Source organism: Bombus flavifrons, chromosome 15, assembly GCF_040668555.2.
Source record: "Bombus flavifrons isolate JBK064 chromosome 15, iyBomFlav1_principal, whole genome shotgun sequence".
Classification (NCBI taxonomy): domain Eukaryota; kingdom Metazoa; phylum Arthropoda; class Insecta; order Hymenoptera; family Apidae; genus Bombus; species Bombus flavifrons.
Genome location: NC_138456.1, coordinates 4,642,207 through 4,660,047, shown reverse-complemented (window position 1 = coordinate 4,660,047; position 17,841 = coordinate 4,642,207). Strand labels below are relative to the sequence as shown.

At 37.2% G+C, this 17,841-nt stretch overlaps 1 protein-coding gene across 5 annotated transcripts in view; it reads left to right on the top strand.

The window, feature by feature from the left end:
- The window catches only part of LOC138187631 (Fanconi anemia group J protein homolog), a 166,545-nt gene that overhangs the window by 73,923 nt on the left and 74,781 nt on the right, over positions 1–17,841 (top strand). For 3 of the 5 annotated variants that reach the window (XM_069128599.1, XM_069128596.1, XM_069128598.1), the window contains exons 4-6: positions 4,962–5,030; positions 5,295–5,880; positions 5,973–6,084. In XM_069128599.1, the coding sequence (XP_068984700.1) occupies positions 5,296–5,880; positions 5,973–6,084 (697 nt within the window). In that variant the 5' untranslated portion in view covers positions 4,962–5,030; position 5,295. Of the gene's footprint in view, positions 1–4,729; positions 5,031–5,294; positions 5,881–5,972; positions 6,085–17,841 lie in introns of those variants that run through there. The other 2 variants (XM_069128595.1, XM_069128594.1) reach the window with 1 other exon arrangement.

Below are 17,841 nucleotides of genomic sequence, written 5' to 3'. Positions count from 1 at the left end.
GATAGATACAGCAACTGATGAAAGAACGTTTAATGTTGATAACTTAGGAAGTAAAACTTTTTTATCATATTCGTAACAGTCGCCTATCCTGTCACGTATATTATATTTATTCGTCGCTCTTATTACATGTAAACCCAGTTTGTTTTTCTACGCTTCTTACTTTATACACTTTCTTTTGTTCGCTACTGTATACTTTAACCTTCCAGAAAGCAGATTGCTCTGCTCTATCTTTTATAAACTTCTCAGTATCTAATCTAATTAATAGATTGCGGCTACGAAAAATAGAATCTAGTTAGGGAATAGCTTTAATTATTAGATATTACAGCGAGTACTCTACTTTGAAGAGTTTATGTATCCTTGCGTATTATATGTATCGTGTGTATTTTTGTATGCGTAAAAATGTGCAGTCCAGTGAATAGGAAATTATTTACTTCCACAAGATCATTCGTTGCAAGAAAATGGCATAAATGAATTCCAAGAGAATTGTAAAGAAATTGTAACATTCCACATACTTTTCTTTACTCTTCGGTTTATAGAGACAGGTTTATTTTACAGAAGACAGAATGAAAGAGAAGTCGTTGCTGATCGAATCTCATCGTCGATGTCCAAAAATATCTACATATTTCAATGATCTATGCACCACGATAAAAATGAAAATTGCGAACGCAGCGAGGAACTATATATAGATAAAAGTTGAAGGAAAGAAATGTATATTAAAATCGAATCTCACTGTCAATGTTCAGAAATTCTTACGTATTTCGATCATCGACCAGCAGGAAAATAAAAATTAGAAACGCAGCGACGGAGAGTATATAGGCGAACGTTGAAAGAGATACGAGATAGAGAGCAGGATAGGCGGAGAGCAGAGAAGAGAGCACATTACGTATTCCTCCGGCATCCCTCTTGATCTCCCCGCATTTTTATTGCACTTGCTGTTGGTAAGAATATGTTTTATTTATATTTCATATTTCTTTCTCTGTCTTCCACTGGCCGGTTTCGTGACCACCACGAGAAAGACCGATTCCCGGGATTCGCACAGGGTGACCACGGGATACCAGCGAGATCGACAGGGGGATCTTTCCCGCTCTTTCATATTTCTGTTCCCTCTTTTCTTTTCCTTTTTTTTTTCTTTTTCCTTCCCACCGTACCCCGTAATTTCGCCTCAGCTTTCGATTCACGTCCCCATTCCACCAACCCAAACCCTGAAATCAGGCATATCTTCGTGGAAAGCTTTTGTCCAAAAGGTATCTCGTCGTTTCGAACTAGTCGCACGCATTGATAGGAATTGGAGAGAGGGCGCTGGTTTGACCCAGATCATTCGATGGGATCACGCGACAACCCTCACCCCCGTGTTTCGCTTGATTAATTGAACACCGTGAACGGTACTCGTGTTAATTCGTCGGAGTACTCCCCGCTTGTTATTACAACGCGAACATTATTTACCAGCCTGTGTTTGTTCTGCCACGGATTGTTGAAAAACAGGCCTGCAAATTGGAAAATTTGTGTAAAATTTGTGCCAGCCGCTCGCCACTCGTCACATAGTATCGCAGTTACGTGCGTTCTTCATGCTTGTATTGGGTAATTGTTTTATGGAGATCGCAATTGTAGGCTCGATACTTAGGCAGTTTCGCGAGAAGCGGGAAGGGAGTGCAGCTTCATCGACGCGTTGCGCGATTGGCGGCGGATTGTTGAAAAAACAGATGAAAAAATTGGAAGATTCGATTATTCGTTCGTTATATTACATTAGAGCTGTATTGTGTACATTTTTTGGTATTAATATCGGTGAATTGTTTGATGCAGATTTACAATCTGGCCAGATACTTTGGCAATTGGAAAAAGAGTTGAGTTTCATCGATGCGTTGCGCAATTAGCGAATTGTTGAAAAACAAGTCGACAGATTGGAAGATTTGTATAAAATTTGCGGCAGATACTCGTGATTCATCGTGCTGTACGTATTACAGCTATATGTGCATTTTTGTTTTATGTTTATATTGTTTGATCGTTTTATGGATATTTAAGCAGTTTCATGGGAAACGGAAAAAGAGTTGAGTTTTATCGACGTGTCACACAGTCGGCGGCGCGTAAACCCGGCCGAGGACTCTTTGTAACTTTTCGGGAGGGGTGTTACACGCAATTTGCCACACTTTCCTATAGTAATGACTTCCTCGGCCCCTTCGGCGTATTTTATGGATATCACACTGGCTGTGCATAACTTACAGCCCAGTGGACGGACGCGATGCTCACCCTCGTTGAGCGTGAAGCGACCAGACGCCGGGAACCAAGAAGTAAATCACGTCTGTTGATCGTAAAACCGAAATGTTGAAGACTCGGCACGCGTTTATGGCTCGTATATTGCGTATTCGATATAGTCGCGTACTATTAATCCGCACATCTTTGATTCTGCTTCCTATCAATAAAATAAGAAATTTTAAACTTCATGTTTGTTCAGTCGCGTCGATATCCAAGTTAACGATTATATTTATATTTTTAATAAACTGATGAAAAGAAACTAGAATGATACTAAATGCTACGTGAATCAGTAATCGCATATATTTGTTAAGTAGAGGAATAAATTATTATTCCATTTTATGTATGAATAATAATAAAATCAACTAATTTGCTCTAATTCGTTGGTTTCAAAAATTAAATTGTCATTGGTGTATAAAATAAGTAATGAAATAACAAATGTGGACATACATTGTTTATTATTTAACTTTTTTAATTTTATTAGCAATTTATTAACTTTTTGTAAAGTATCTTTGAAGAAGCTACTTCATTCGATCTATTCTTCGAAGCTATTGTAACTGAGATCTCGTGTACCACTGATTCTGTTACATTCGCTCACCTAATTCGTTCCACGGATGCTGTAAGCGATTTGAAAGTTGGATTTGAAATGATCAAGGAACCAGCGATATATGCTTTTCATCAACACATTTTTCGACTACCTACCAGAGACAGCGAAGTAAATCGAGAGTTACGAGAGAAACGTATTCCGCCCATGCAGCGTGTTATCATTAAGATATACATCATAACCGTGTGAAAACGTAAGGATTCCTCGGCGAGGATCATTCGAGTAAAACTACGTGAGCTGAAAATGCTCTCTACAGTCTGAGTAATTTCATTGCATATACGTGACACGGTCTCTCTCAGACGTTCTACGTTTGTGATATGGAAACATGAACGCGTACACGTTCAATTCATGTCCGTACGGACGTACGTACACTGGTTCGTAAAAGTATTCGAAACAATTTAGCATAAAAAATTTTACAGATATACTATATGTGTTGTACGAAACTTTCTGAAATTTCATTACGTTTATTGCAAATGTATATTCAGTAAAAAGTTACTATACATCATGAACATCCGTCTGAAGCATATAATAAATGTTAAATACGGCCTCGATAAAATTTAGATTTATTAATATAATGGATAATTGACTGCTTAAATGTCTGTATAATCTCTAAGATACATATACGAGTACCTGTACTAAATATTTTGTAACTTCTTCAATTAATTTTGTGATTTAGAAATGCGGAAACTCGACACATAATAATATTCACAAAAGGTTTACCTGTAACATTTAATCCTAATGTTCAAATACTTTCAGGAACCTGTGTACAACGAGTTTGATTATTCTATGCAACGTTCACGATTCAATTTTATAGCGTTGAAGCATAGGTAACGGAAATAATCCCATGTTGCTATAAATGTTCAAATATTTCCGTGTGCCACTGTACATAAGTACACGTGAAAGTCGTGTATCCAGTCGCGCGTGGGAATTTCGGATAATTTGATAAGGATTCATGTCAGCTTGAGATGCTTCTCTTCTCATGGACAGAGTGAGATTCCTTATTCAAGTCGCACACGCGCCGGATGGCTTTTAAATTCCGTGGCCCCCTTTGATGGGGACCGCTTTCGAAACTGCGGGACACAACAGCCACGTAAATCAGAAGTTTGATCCGTTGGACCAGCCAGGAGGCATAAATCACACGCGGAAATTATATTCCTTTTACCTTTCTCTCCTTTTTGCCCGCGTCTTTCTGTCAGGAAGAGACGTATCTTGTTTATGAAGGTCACCGAACAACATCGGAATTAAGACTCCGAGGGGCTACGCGTTTCACCTGTCTAATCCTGTTCGCTTCAGAAATTATGTTTCCGCGGTGAGATTCGTGTGGAATAATGTCCCGTATATTTAGTCGACGCTGATGGCAGGATTCCTTTATATGTTATGAAAGCGAATTATCGCAAGACACATAACGTCTTCCTAGGTTAAATTTGGCTTTTTTGAAAAGATACTGCGCATAATGTTTAAATGAGTCATACATTGGTCAAAGTAGTAGAGATTATCAAAATTTTAATGCCGAAGCACTTGGTTCTTGGTTATCTTATATAATTTCATCAATTTTCTCTATTTTTTGTTTTGTGAGTATATCGATTTGATAAATAAGCAGCTCAAATAATATGAATTTCAAAAATGAAAATGAAAGAGAAAATATAATAATGAATATTTCTTCTATCGTATCGCATATCTATGAAATGATACGTAGCATAACATAATTATTTTCCGGTAATTTTTTCTGTAAAGTATGTTTATAACGATGTATAATTGTATTTTAGAAAATAAATTGTAAGGCTACCTTTTTCCACAAAAGACATTCAAAATTCAAATATCGTGCACGTGATATTTCAGTCACGTGACTGTTCAAAAACTTGACATCTATCAGTTTTGTAGCGTTATATTTTTCACGTTTAATTTATACTTTCATAGTTCCATTCGTTGTAACACGCAACCGTATTAATGAATTTCTTTGAAAATTTAATTTAAATATCGCGCGAAATGTGAATAATATAAACTGTTGCGTTTCGAAGGATAAATAAAGACGCGGGAAACACGTGTGGCGTGTGGTTATTTCTTTTCGCTTTAATCAATCTTAATCGATGCTTGTGATTTATGTGATTAGTGCAGTGATCGTATTCATCATCTACACGGGAGCCAAATTAAAACTAGAAGAGTGGTTTGAAGAAACAAAGTATGTAACTGTACACGTGATAATATATGATTTTTGAGGTTATATTAGCTTATTGCTCTGTTTCCTCAGATTTTTGCATTCATGTTGTATGACATTTTATGAATATCATTAAAAAGACTTCACAGTGATGCAGTAATTGTTAAAACAATTCTTAAGTTGCAAGACATTTCTAAAATATCATACATTTTTTTATTTCAAGATACTTGTTTAAGTATCATTCATTGTTTGATGATTCTAGCTTATTGTGCATATTTTTGTTCATAGAATGAGTAGATTACGTCTGAAAAGAGATGATTCGACATACGAAAGATCCCAGGTGGGAAGTTTATGTCCAGAAAGTCCAAATAATATCGAGATATCTTCTGATGAAAGTGATATTGTGCCAACTAATGAGATAATAGAAAGTGAAAAGGATTCTTCAGACCCATCGATAACAGATACAAGTTATGACGAAGAGACACTATCTAAATTTCAAAAATCTACAGACAGTATAAAATCAGATGAAGATATTAACGAACTTACGTACAACACAAGTTCGAAATCCAAGACTCCCATGTTTAACTGGAACCAACAAGGCCCAAGTCCAAAAAAAAGAAACATGCACGAGCACAGTGATTCCAATTCTTCTGATGATTTCAACTCAAAACCAACATGGTTTAAAAAAATGCAGGAAAAAAAGAAACACAAAGGTAGTCACGTTAAACAAACCAAAATTAAAAATGAACCAAACAATAAACAGGAAGAAGAAACTGTGACTCAAGTCAGTATACAACATGAGCAAATGATATCTGGAATTAAAGTGAAGTTTCCTGTGAAGCCTTACTCGTGTCAGGTGGCTGTAATGAATCAGGTAAGAATTTTTATAATTTAAGTATCTAATTGAAGAGATATAATATTTGTAAAATGATTTATTAATGGTAAATAATAATTGTATTTTTACAGCTCATACAAGGTTGTATAAAACAGGAAAATTGCCTCCTGGAGAGTCCAACAGGAAGTGGGAAAACTTTGGCTCTTCTTTGTGGTGTCCTGGCGTGGCATGATCATCATGTTGGTGAGTTTAATTAATTTTTTAATTAATTATAAATTATATACACAATAGTGTTATATTATTACATAATTATATATATTAAATAATATAATATATACTGTATTATTACTTTATTATATATAAATTATATACTTCAACATATTACAAATTTTCAATGTCTTGTCGGACAATAGAAAAAATGAACTTACATGTATCGACTACGGAACCTCTCTATTTACAGTCACGGTGTTGATATTGTTTGCAAACTCTGACGCATATCTGCGATCTAATTCAGTCCGCATGTCAAAGTCATCGAAACAGTTTTGTAAATTAAACCTGTCTTCCGCGTCATGTCTATGTTCTATTTTACCGATAACTCATATTTCGTATTTACTTTTCGCAATAACTTCCTGATAATCGGTTATTAGATCGAAATCGCGTTCGATCGAAAACATTTCACCCCATTGCGACAGATTTTCGAGTGTTGTACAAATTCCAAACTTGAACACAGCTGTCTGCTTTACTTTATTAAAGTTTCCTCGAGTTTCGCTCGAAGGTTCAGGAAGTCTCGTAGACAATTTCTTAACGCGTCAGTACAACAAACGACGTGCTCTGTCTCGCGGGAGATGCAAAATGTTCCACGTCGCGCCGCGTCTTCGTCGTTTAAATTGGCCAGCTCGTCGCTGCTCGAGTTCGCGAACTTTTCGGGAACTTGTTACTGTCGTGAACGGTCTCGAGAAATGATTGGAAAATTAACCATCTATTTAGAATAAACATGTAGTAGCTTTTACATGTCTGATGTAAGGACGGCTTCCATGGAAAAATGTGGTGAGTAAATACTTGCATTCCAAAATTCATTTACATATATTTATTTAATATTAAGATTTTATTTATGAATTAGAATGTAGAAAGTTAGAAATCTAGAGTTCGAGCTTTCTGATTATTGTACATACTTTCTTCCATACGAAATATGGTGATTCTAGACCATAATTTAAGTTTCTATCCTAGTAAACCATGTTTTGTTTAGAATTGAAAGTCAATGCAGTGAAATAATAGGAATCCAGATATTTTCTCATTCTAATACATACTAAATACTCGTAGATGGAAAAAAGAAAAATTCGAATTTTAGCAACCAAATGGACAATAAATACAATCGATGTACCTTTGTTTGAAAATTTACTTATTTTAGTCGTTAATCTTTATAAATCTATATAATGTTCATTTATATTATTATCTTTTTATTATCATTTTTCGTATCTCTCGTCGTTGTCTTTTACCCTAAACAAGTTTGATGCATCGAACAGACGAAAGAAAAATTTGTGCGTTGTCAGTTTCAATTTTCCTCTCCAATTCTCAATTTCCAATACGAGAAACAACAGAATCAATTTTGTCGTCCAATAAAACAAAGAATCGCCAGCGAGGACTTAAAAATCAAACAAGACATTTTGTATTAAGAAGTTGAATTTCCAATACAGGAAATAAAAAAAGAAAATATCAATTTTCTACAGCAGTCGTTACCTCCGATAAAATAAAGAATCGCCAAGATATAATTAAAACCTCACTCGAAATCGCTTGAAGCAGGAATTTATGTGGCGTGCGGAAAGTACGAAGCGTGTAATCAAGGACTTTAGCAGCACGAGAAGGAGAACGTTTAAGAAGTTCCGTGGTAGAAGTCGGGGTGAACCGGCTGTCAGCTTGTCCTCTGGCTGTCCTATTAATTTAAATTATTCGACCATTTCGGTTAGCCCTTACGTTAGCCGGATTCCGTGCTTGTTTTCACGGTGCATGCCGCTAATTGGTCGCGATTCGCGCAATTCCTAAACAATTAGAATCGAGATTGGATGTCGCAATCGCCTCGTCCTTACCGGTACCAGCTCGCGAAAGGACGACGACGCGTCCTTTCCGCGTGGTTTCACGTCTGCGTTTTACCATTCGGTTATTATTTCGCATTTGCATAATTGCTTGACTACTTTACTTTGTCGCGGTAGTTTTCTCCACTGTGGAAACTATCGTTGGCGGTTGATTTAGGGGCATGAAATGGCAGCGTTGCTAAAATTAGAGGTATACCAAAGAACGAAAAATTACGAGCATTTGGAATTTCCAATGTTTCGTGTCATGTTACTTCGCGAAGCTAATTTTGGCTGTTCCATGTAATAAACGTAAAATTTGGCAATAGAGGAAAGTAATGATCCAAGTTTCTTCCGTAATTCGTGGACTGAGGATGCTCGTGCGTGTGTAGGAAGTTTAAGTGTGCGAAAGTGTACAGGACAGATATACATTCTGTGTAAATTTAATTATTCAACTTTGCGTACTTCAAATTTATTGTGTATCTTATACATTATACTTTATGTTTGTATCACAATAATAGTATAATTATATTGTATAAGAATTATTATTAATATAGAACGAGTACTAACTTGTTATAACATTTAGAAGATAAAATAGATGTCAATATATCTATTCCATTTTCTTATTTGCATTTATAGAAATGTGAATTCGCATAAATATTCACAGTCTATTATGACACAATGACTCTGAAACGTTTTTTTACATTGAGATTCTTCAATGGTTGTGTAATATTTCGCAACAATGTGAATCATAGAATTAATAGCGCATAATATGAAAATTATCTTTCATGTGTTTTTCCAAGGAATAAATATGACGCGAGAATTGTATCTAAAATTGATCGTCGAAGAGAACAATCTGAGATTCGTAAACGTTTTATCTGATGCTTCTTACGGTTCGAGGAGAGGAAAAATGAGCGTTCTCTATCGACAATCGCGTCATTTCTTATCTGGCAGGAGAGTCGCGACGCAGACGGGCCATTGTCTCTCTGAAAATTCTTTGGGGGTGGGGTTAGGTTCGAGAGTTGGGCCCGATGATTCACAAACTCTTCAGGGGGTTACGTATCATAGCTCGTGATCTTAATATTCGACCGGATACCGAATGGAGACTATAACGTCGCTTCTTCTTTCTTCTATTCGTGATATCTATCGCCGAATTGTGTAGGAGCTTCTGATAAGCTCTGAACGATTTATTAGATATTCATTAGTAAAATATTAATCGTGTAATTGAGAATCTTAATACTGAAATACTAATGCAATTAAAGTAACAAGTCTTTAATACTAGCGTCATCAGAGTGATCAAAGTGATGAATTTGTAATTTTATAGATTCCTACCATTCTGTATTTTTGGAAACTTAAACGATATTTTATAAAATATATAAATAATGTCTTAGTTTATTTTTCTCCTTACATTACACATCTTAATTGTCCGTAGTTTCAGTATTAAAAAAAATGTGTTATTCAGGATTTGGTTGATTTTTTGGGCGAAATTTATTCGAACAAATGAAATTTTGTTCCGCTTCTTGCGTTATATATTTTGTTACATATTTTTCACGTTTCTTTGGTACAAATTTCGTATTTTAGTCGTCTGTAATACGTAAGATTAGAGTACGTAATAATACTTAATAATACGTAAGAAAGAATACGTAATTCGTATAAATTTCATATAATTTATATAACAAAAAGATTGTCTTTCTCTGTCACATTAATCGTCGATGACAAATTTCTGCATTTTCACGAGTGCTAAAATTTTGTTCATCCACGATGAGAAACACAGTGCACTGTGTATTTTCCCATTGAAAACGTCGAAGGAGCAATTGGAACAAGTCAGGAAGCGCATCGTTCCGCTTCCGAAATCACGGATGGAACCTCCCCGGGTTTCCTCCTCCGCCTTCTCTTCCTTCTCTCGTGACAACGTCCTCGTGAATCTGGAATTATCGAGCACGTGAAACCCCTTTCCGCTTGGCGGATCGAATGTGTCCTAGCGTGGAGGAAGGAAATCCTGGGATTAATTGGTACCTTTCTGATGCTAGCGTATCATCGTTGCCAGCAGTTTCCCTCGCGTTTCCACGTTATGTCGCGTTGCTAGGGGAAAATCGTGCAAGGTGTTACGTACTCGTTTCAATCAGAAAATGACTGAATCATTGATCTCTGGATTGAAAGATAATAGTAGTAACATAGGAAGATAATACAGATTAGATATATTACATAATAGCACGATTTTATTTTTCAGTAATTTTTAAATTAAATAATTTTTATTAATTTCTCTATTATGGATCGTTTTTTCGATATTTAACATTAATTGTGAGAAATCTTGGAGAAAATACGTTATACAGGGCGTTACGAAATATGCGGTAGATATTTATAGAGTATATTGTAGGTATTAAAACGACGAACAAAATTTGTATATAAAAACGTGCGGCGATTCGATAGGAATAAGGATGATCAAAGTTATCATTGCTTAATATTAATCAGTGTAAAATCTCGCAGAATTTCTCCTCTTTTCCTATTATATTAATATAACAGATAATAGATTGTTTAATTATTTTTGTCATCTCCGTGAAATATATAATTGATATTAAATACACCTTGTGTTTCTAATTCCTGTGTATGTATACTGCCAGATGTGTTTCACATTTTAACAATATAATCACGATAGTCGGGTCTCGTAACAGTGCCAGCGAAATTTCAAAATTGTGCAACCATAACACACTTAACGTATTCGTAAAAGAGATGTGGAACGAGCGTTCGAATATTTTCCTACTTCATATTGAGCAAAAATTGGCTGTTTGGTGCCCTCGAACGTGATCGAAAGAGGCGCGTGCGGATCCCCGGCGGCCTACTTTGATTTCAACACTCGTGTCGCGCGACACTCGATACGCTTTGTAGTACGCATTCGTAATTAGGCGAACGAAAGAGTGTACTGCGGTGCCTCGATTAGCGTTAGTCATGACAGCCTGTCCCTGCGACTCGGCCCGGGCACGACATGCTCCTTTTTCCAGTTATAATTCCCTTGCTCCTTTAAATCTGCCACTGTCACGCTCCAGCACGGAGGTCGAGTGGTACTGCTAGCCGCCGAAACGCCGTAGACTCGTGTGCCCTCAGAGAGCGGAAATAAATCATTAGCTCCTCCAACCACTGCTAGAAAATTCTCCCTATGACGTTGGTTTAATCGATACACACGATCCACGATGACCATCGAGGTTGCGCACAGTGCGACATTTGAATGAGGATTCAGGACAAGGATGAAGAAATGCATATAATGTGCAGTTTTCCTGAAACTTGAATGAAATTTTTTAGTATATTCCTACTTTCTGGCTCAGTTGAAATATTTTGAATATTTATCTCTGTGTCTAATCACGCACGCTGATGTTTAAGTATAAATAACGTCGATGCTGGGAACTATCTCTCCACTTTTTCGTTAGCGTCAAACAGGAATCGTTCATTCTCTCTTTCGTTTCTTCGGTTATCGTGCTGACATTTAGTGAAGGACAGAGATTGCGTAAGTTTGAAAATTTTCTTGGGACAAGTGTGGCCAGAAATATAGTCTTACAGCAAGTCGCGATTACGAATGGATTTCACTAAAAAAATAATGAATATACAGAAGCTTGTAGGAGCACGAAATTCTGTAAGAATGTAATACAATACCTTGTTGATATAGAATAATGAAAATTACAGGATGGAACCGTCCTTTTTTTTAAATTGCTCCTTAAAGCAAGAAAGATATTTTTTAATTGGAAATTGAAGTTATACATATGTTTGCTCAAGTTTTGCATGTTTAAGGTATAACAAAGACTAACTTGGCTGTTTCTCAATACGATTTCGAACTAAATTAATCCTGCTATGTTCTTTTGATCATTATTTAACCAAACGTAATCTTTTTCGCAACGGAAACATGGTTTGTTTGGTTGTCCGGTGAGATGTGGTTCCATAAATTAGAAATTTCCGATAGTTACACATTCGTATAGTCTTCTTAGTAATTGCTCCAGAATTTATGAAAGAAGAATTGGCATTAAGATCTCTTACAGATTTAAATATTATTCAACAATGGCAAGCAACAAAACAGTTATCAAAATGGAGCACGTAGACGAATACCAAAAATCTAAATTCCGCATATGACAGTTGCTATGCCTCTCGATCTGAATATCAATCAGTGACGACTAGAAGCTACCGAAAAATTTCGATGTCGACCACGTAGCATCGTCGTTCTTCTCCAACAAAAAAGAAAGAAAAAAAGCAGTAATTCCACAAATGAGTCCATCTTCCCAAATTGTCAGAATCCCATATTACGATATAAAACAACGGACATGAGAAAAATCGTTGATCTCAAATACGTGAATGTAACACGCAACAACTGACTCTCCCAGTCCCTTGGCAACAAAATGACAGAAAGTTTAGAATGAACAATTACGCGATAAATCGCTGTGTAAGGTGCGTCCTTTGGCTACGTTACAGGAAATACAAAATTGCATAAAAATCCCAGTCTAATAATGACTACTTTCTCGATTAAATGGCAAAGTTAATAAAGAATTAACAACGAGTCTCTCTCGACCCAATCTATTGATGGGTTAAAAACCTCACGTCCACCAAACTGCAAAAGCACTCGACCAAACAACAAGCTCGCACAAGCGCATACAACAAGCGTACGCCAGTCAAACCAAAGATTTATTATCTCGTGAATTTGGCTGGTATTAGTCAGCCATCGCTAAAACTCGGCGTTCCTCGCCATTATCGAAGAATCTGCAAAGTCGAAATTGTCTCTTACCGTATAAACAGCAAATAAACGATGTTTCTGCCTTCGAGGGGATAAAGGGGTGTATCGTGAGAAGTCGTGGGGGGTATAAATTTCGAAAGTTTATCGCGGAATCGCATGCCGGCTAATGTCACTTTATTACGAGGCGCAGGTTCGTCTCGACTCTCCGTGTACGAGCTAGAGTTTCGGAATAGGCTGGCCCACGGAGAAGGGGCCATTGTATGAAAGTTGCCGAGTCGCAATAATTATCGGCGAACGGGGAATTATATATTGTGTCCCGGGCAATGTCGGCCCCGACGTCGTCGTGAATCGTCTTTGCGCCTCAGCATGCAACTCGACCGCGCGGAGTACGCTCTTCTGTGACGTTCTGACATTAATAACCCGCGGCCCGGGTCCTCCCGGGGCTTTTGTTGCGACGAAAGGTACCAACCGTGGTACCATCGTCGAGCATCGTTCCCAGAAACGAACATAATCGCTTCACCGCACTCAATCCGGCTCCTGCTGCACGAATCGTCTGTTTATACCGCTGTCTGAATTGATTTCCAAGCTTATTTGCATCTTTTGGCATGGGTTGCCAGTGGATTCTTAAGGAATTTTAGAGATTTTGTTGAATTTTCGAAAGTTCTCTGACGTTCTACAGCATTTTGTGAAAGTTTGACATGTTTTAGGAAATTTTGTGAAAGACGAAGCTCAGCAGATATTCGACAAACTTGAGGAAATTTTGTGGAATTTTGCGTAACTTTGTACAATTTGTTGAAATTTTGCGAAATTTTATAGAATTGCTGACAATGTTTCTAGAATCTCACGTAAATTCTATTGAATTCTGTAGAATTTCGCGAATCCTTAGGAAATGTTATGAAACTTTATGACAGTTTGTAGAATTTTCATGTAAGTTTACAAACTCCTGTAGAATTTTGTGAACCTTCGAGAAATTTTGTAGAATTTCACTTGCACATTGTAAAATCGTAATCTTTTATCTTGCTCGATTACTACGTTACGCATAGGCAATTTCGAGAATTGAATGGAACTGAAAGTATTCTATCGCGAGCTACGAAGAACCAGCAATCTGTTCGATCATATGTTAAAATCTCCTTATCTTAAATTTTAAATTATCTTTTTAAACGATTTAGTAGAAGTTGGCAATTTTCCAACGTCCAACGAAACTTTGTGCGATTTCACAATTTTACATGTTGGTTAATTATTACATTTAATTTGGAGGATCGTGGCAGAACATTTGAAGTTGGCCAAAAAAGGGAGAACAAGTGCCGGCGGTCTGTTCTTGGCAAAGAAAAAGGGATTTGTTCCCTTGAGGTTTTGTCTATTAAAATTTAGACATCTTGAACAAGAGTTGGTAATGGAAGCGGGGCTAACAGAAACGTTGACGTTGAAACGTAGCTAAAACTAAAATCTGTTACCTTTGAAATGGAATATTTTACTGGCAGCGAAAATGTTTTTCTCCGGTTGGTTTTCAAGTTACATAACATTTTTCACGGGATCGCGTTTCTTGATGGAGTCGCGTTTCTGAGAGAATTTTTCTCAAAAAAAGTGGAGGGAGAAAATGGTTTAAAGGGCTGCGCGGAGGTAGAATTTTTGCAGGTTTCAACTGGTGGCTCGTGAAGTTTTAATGGCTCACCGGTAGATGATACCCAATCTTAAAACGAATCCCACTTTATTCCTCCTTCAAAGCCAAATCGTTTCTAATTCGTATCGATTTTTTTCCTATTTGCGTATTTTCTCTTTTTCAGTATTCTGTACGATCATTCTTTACAATACACCATACGAGGATATTTATTTTGGAATACGTCTGGATGATGCATTGTCCTTTCTGTTAAATGCGGATTATCGATAAAAACCTTAATCTGAATTCTTCTAGTCTTCTCCGATCTTCTTAAAACTCTGTCGCGGTACACATTGACGTTGACACTCGTGTTGCTATCGAAAACTCGTAACACTATCGCAAATTTTATTCATGATTTTACTCGCCACTCGCGAGTATTCGTTCTAAAACAGCATGTAAAGACCGAATATTTCTCAAGTGCAAGATAACAAATGGTTACATGTACATTACGATTAGTGTTCGAGCCCTGTGAACAGAAACTATGAGGCAAAACCCAGATTTATAAATACGTATGGACTCGAACCTCTACATCCTGACATAAAATTTTCCTAACGAGAAAAAGGAACAAAATAAAACGCCTCACAAGTTTCTCTTAATTGTATCAATAACCAAGAACCGTACCATCGCGCGAGTGCACTAAAACGAAGCACGCGGAGGATCGTTTTCGGAAGGCGCTGCGAAACAGCGAGAAGAAGAGACAGAATCGCGGAGGGAGGCGAAAGAGGGAGAGAATGTCGGCGAAAGCGAGCAAAGGAAGACACAAAAGCGTAGAGAAAATCGAAAGGGAGCGAAAGGAGGGCAACAAACGGAACAGAGATCGAGAGATAGAGTGACAAGAACAGTGGAGAACCCTGGAGGAGAGAAGGGAAGGGAAGGGAGATTCAGAAGGGGAGTAAGAGAGACAGATTCTCATTGTGAAGAAAGCTGTATGCGTACGTAGAAGACGTGAGATCCGTTGGACCCGCATGCGGACCTTATTGTGTCCCAAAAGAGCGTATACGGTAGGTACCTTAATGTCGGCATGGATGAAAGCGTGGGCCCTCCTTTGTCTTTCGTTCGTGAAGCTGCCACAGCAAGTAGCGTGCTCTGCGGGTAGCCCTGCACCATTCCTCAACTACCGTTCTTCCCTTTATTTCCCTCTCTTTTCAGCTTTCAGCCGGCGTACCGCTCTTTGTCCTGCTTTGGCATACGCGCAAGGTAGAGCTTGTTCCTCCTTTTTCGCGAATCGCCGAAACGTTAGAGCCGATTTTTCTCGTTGGGGGCTCGTGCGATCGCTACGCGATTATTCCTCATAGGGGGAAGCTAAATGTCTGTGAAGTTCGACAGAAAGAATCGAGAAGCACGACCATATGTGTACTGCATGAGCCGTTCGCAAGTCAAAGTGGTTAACTCCAGTTTTTGAGAGTTTTGATATTTTAGTAGCAACACGCTTGCTTCGTATTCCTTGATTCTTTCAGTTTTCTCTATTTTGGTTTCGATGCGATTTGGCAGATGAGCCGGTCATAGGTAGCGAGGTAATCGCTTAGACTTCAACGTCTTGAAATTCGATCTGAAACTTGGTACAGGATAATGAAAATCATTGCAAATAACAAGATATGATCGGTGGAGATAAAATAATAACGAAAGAAAGAGAAAACGTTGCGAATGTTAAGTTCAGCTAGAAGAAACATCAGAAATGAGAGAACGAACGAGCGAAAACGTGGGTGATGAAAACAGTGATTTTAAACATATAATTAGTGGCAAAGATTGCCTCGCTCAAATACTTGCATGGTCTCCTAGGTATATATCTGCGATAGATGGCTTACAGCTTCCATATATATTTTTATTTCGCTTCAAATTCGACCAATGTCAAATGGTAATTTCAAAACGTTTCGTATAACACACGTAATTATATTCCTAAAAAATTTCTACGAGTGTTGGAGCACTTTCGCGAGCTACTGTAATTTAGAATAATATGCTGCATCGTGTTATATCACATCATTATGCCATTAACCAATCTGATTTGCAGCCGAGCAATTTGGATGTGATCTTATTATGATTCAATGACCACGACAGCTTACGTGGTAGTTTTCTCTTTTTCTCATTCCCTTTTTTAATCTCGTTGACGTTATTTTGACGATCGATTTTTCGATTCGACGAGGATGATTGGTTCCTCGGGGGTAAGCAGGTACGTTCGAAATTATCAAGTTTGCAATAATAAACCGCGGCGTTCAGGGATTACGGGGCCGGGGAACGTAATTGATTGCGTGGCGGCGGTTAACGAGGCCAATTATTCACAGCCAGTCGATACGAAGCCACGACTACGCTGAAAAAATAATACATCGGCTAATCGTTATTCTGTTTACCGATATCCAGCGATACCCAGCCTCGTGGACGTGTCCCAAGGGAAGATTCGTGTCGCTCCCGGCTACCTCTTATTCCTCTTTATTATTTCTATCCTCGGCTATGCTGTGTTTATGCAAAGTAGTGTTGTTTCAGTACGTATCCCCATTAATTTTCAAACATCACGTGCCATGTGATGTTTGAGGTTCGTACGTAACTTTGCTTCTTGTTTCTTCAGTTTTCTATAAGCTTAACAGCCAACAATCATTGCGGTGTTGAGATTGAATTCTCAAATGATTCTCGAAAACCATGATCTATAATTAACTGTTAGTGCGAGATCTTGAAATATCTCGGATATTAAAAATATTATATTAATTTAATGAACCATTAATTGGCTCGAGTCTTGTAAATACAAAATATAGCTTGAAAATGCGATATAATTTCACAAATACGAGTCACGAAAGTATTCATACAGCTCTCTCCCAATTTCCAGTTTCGAATGATTCGTATCTCCTATCGATACAGGTTTCAAAATTTTCAATAATCAGAATGCTGATTAATTAAGCTTAATTATCCCGAACATACATGGTCATTAGGCTGCCACTTTTTATGTGTTCATGGGAAATTTACAATTGCAAGAATGTACAGAATGCACGTAGTATGCAAAAATATTAAAAATATTCAATTTGAAGTAATTGTTATGACCTTGAATAGGCAAATAGATCTCCATAGTAGGATCCATTTCCTTAATTATGTTAATAAAAATACAAACTCGTATTAGAATCCGCAGTCTTCTTCGTTGCCTATATATAATTCAACAGAAAAACCGCCAAGCCCGTCAAAACGACGGATTTTAGGCTTTTTTTTTTCTTCAAAATTGCTAATAGCATACAGCTATTTTTCCCAAAATCAATATCGATTTTTATCTAGATTGAAGCATAATTATATGTATAAATCTATTTACTTGAATTAATACCATTCAAATTATACTTATTTATATATATATACATATTTAGTGTTAAAGTAAAAATTCTGACCCAAAAGATTCGTAAGGATAAAAATCCGTTAAAATAAAAATACGGAAAAACTCGTAAAGCAAGAATTACCTGTATCTGCGTAAAATATGATCTACTGGAATTTTCCCAAAAAGGTAGGTACGTTCGTACGGTAACAGCGTGACGTTATGCAAGAGCATACACTGCTATTGATCGATAATAGGATGCAGAATGCTCGCGGGAGCAAAA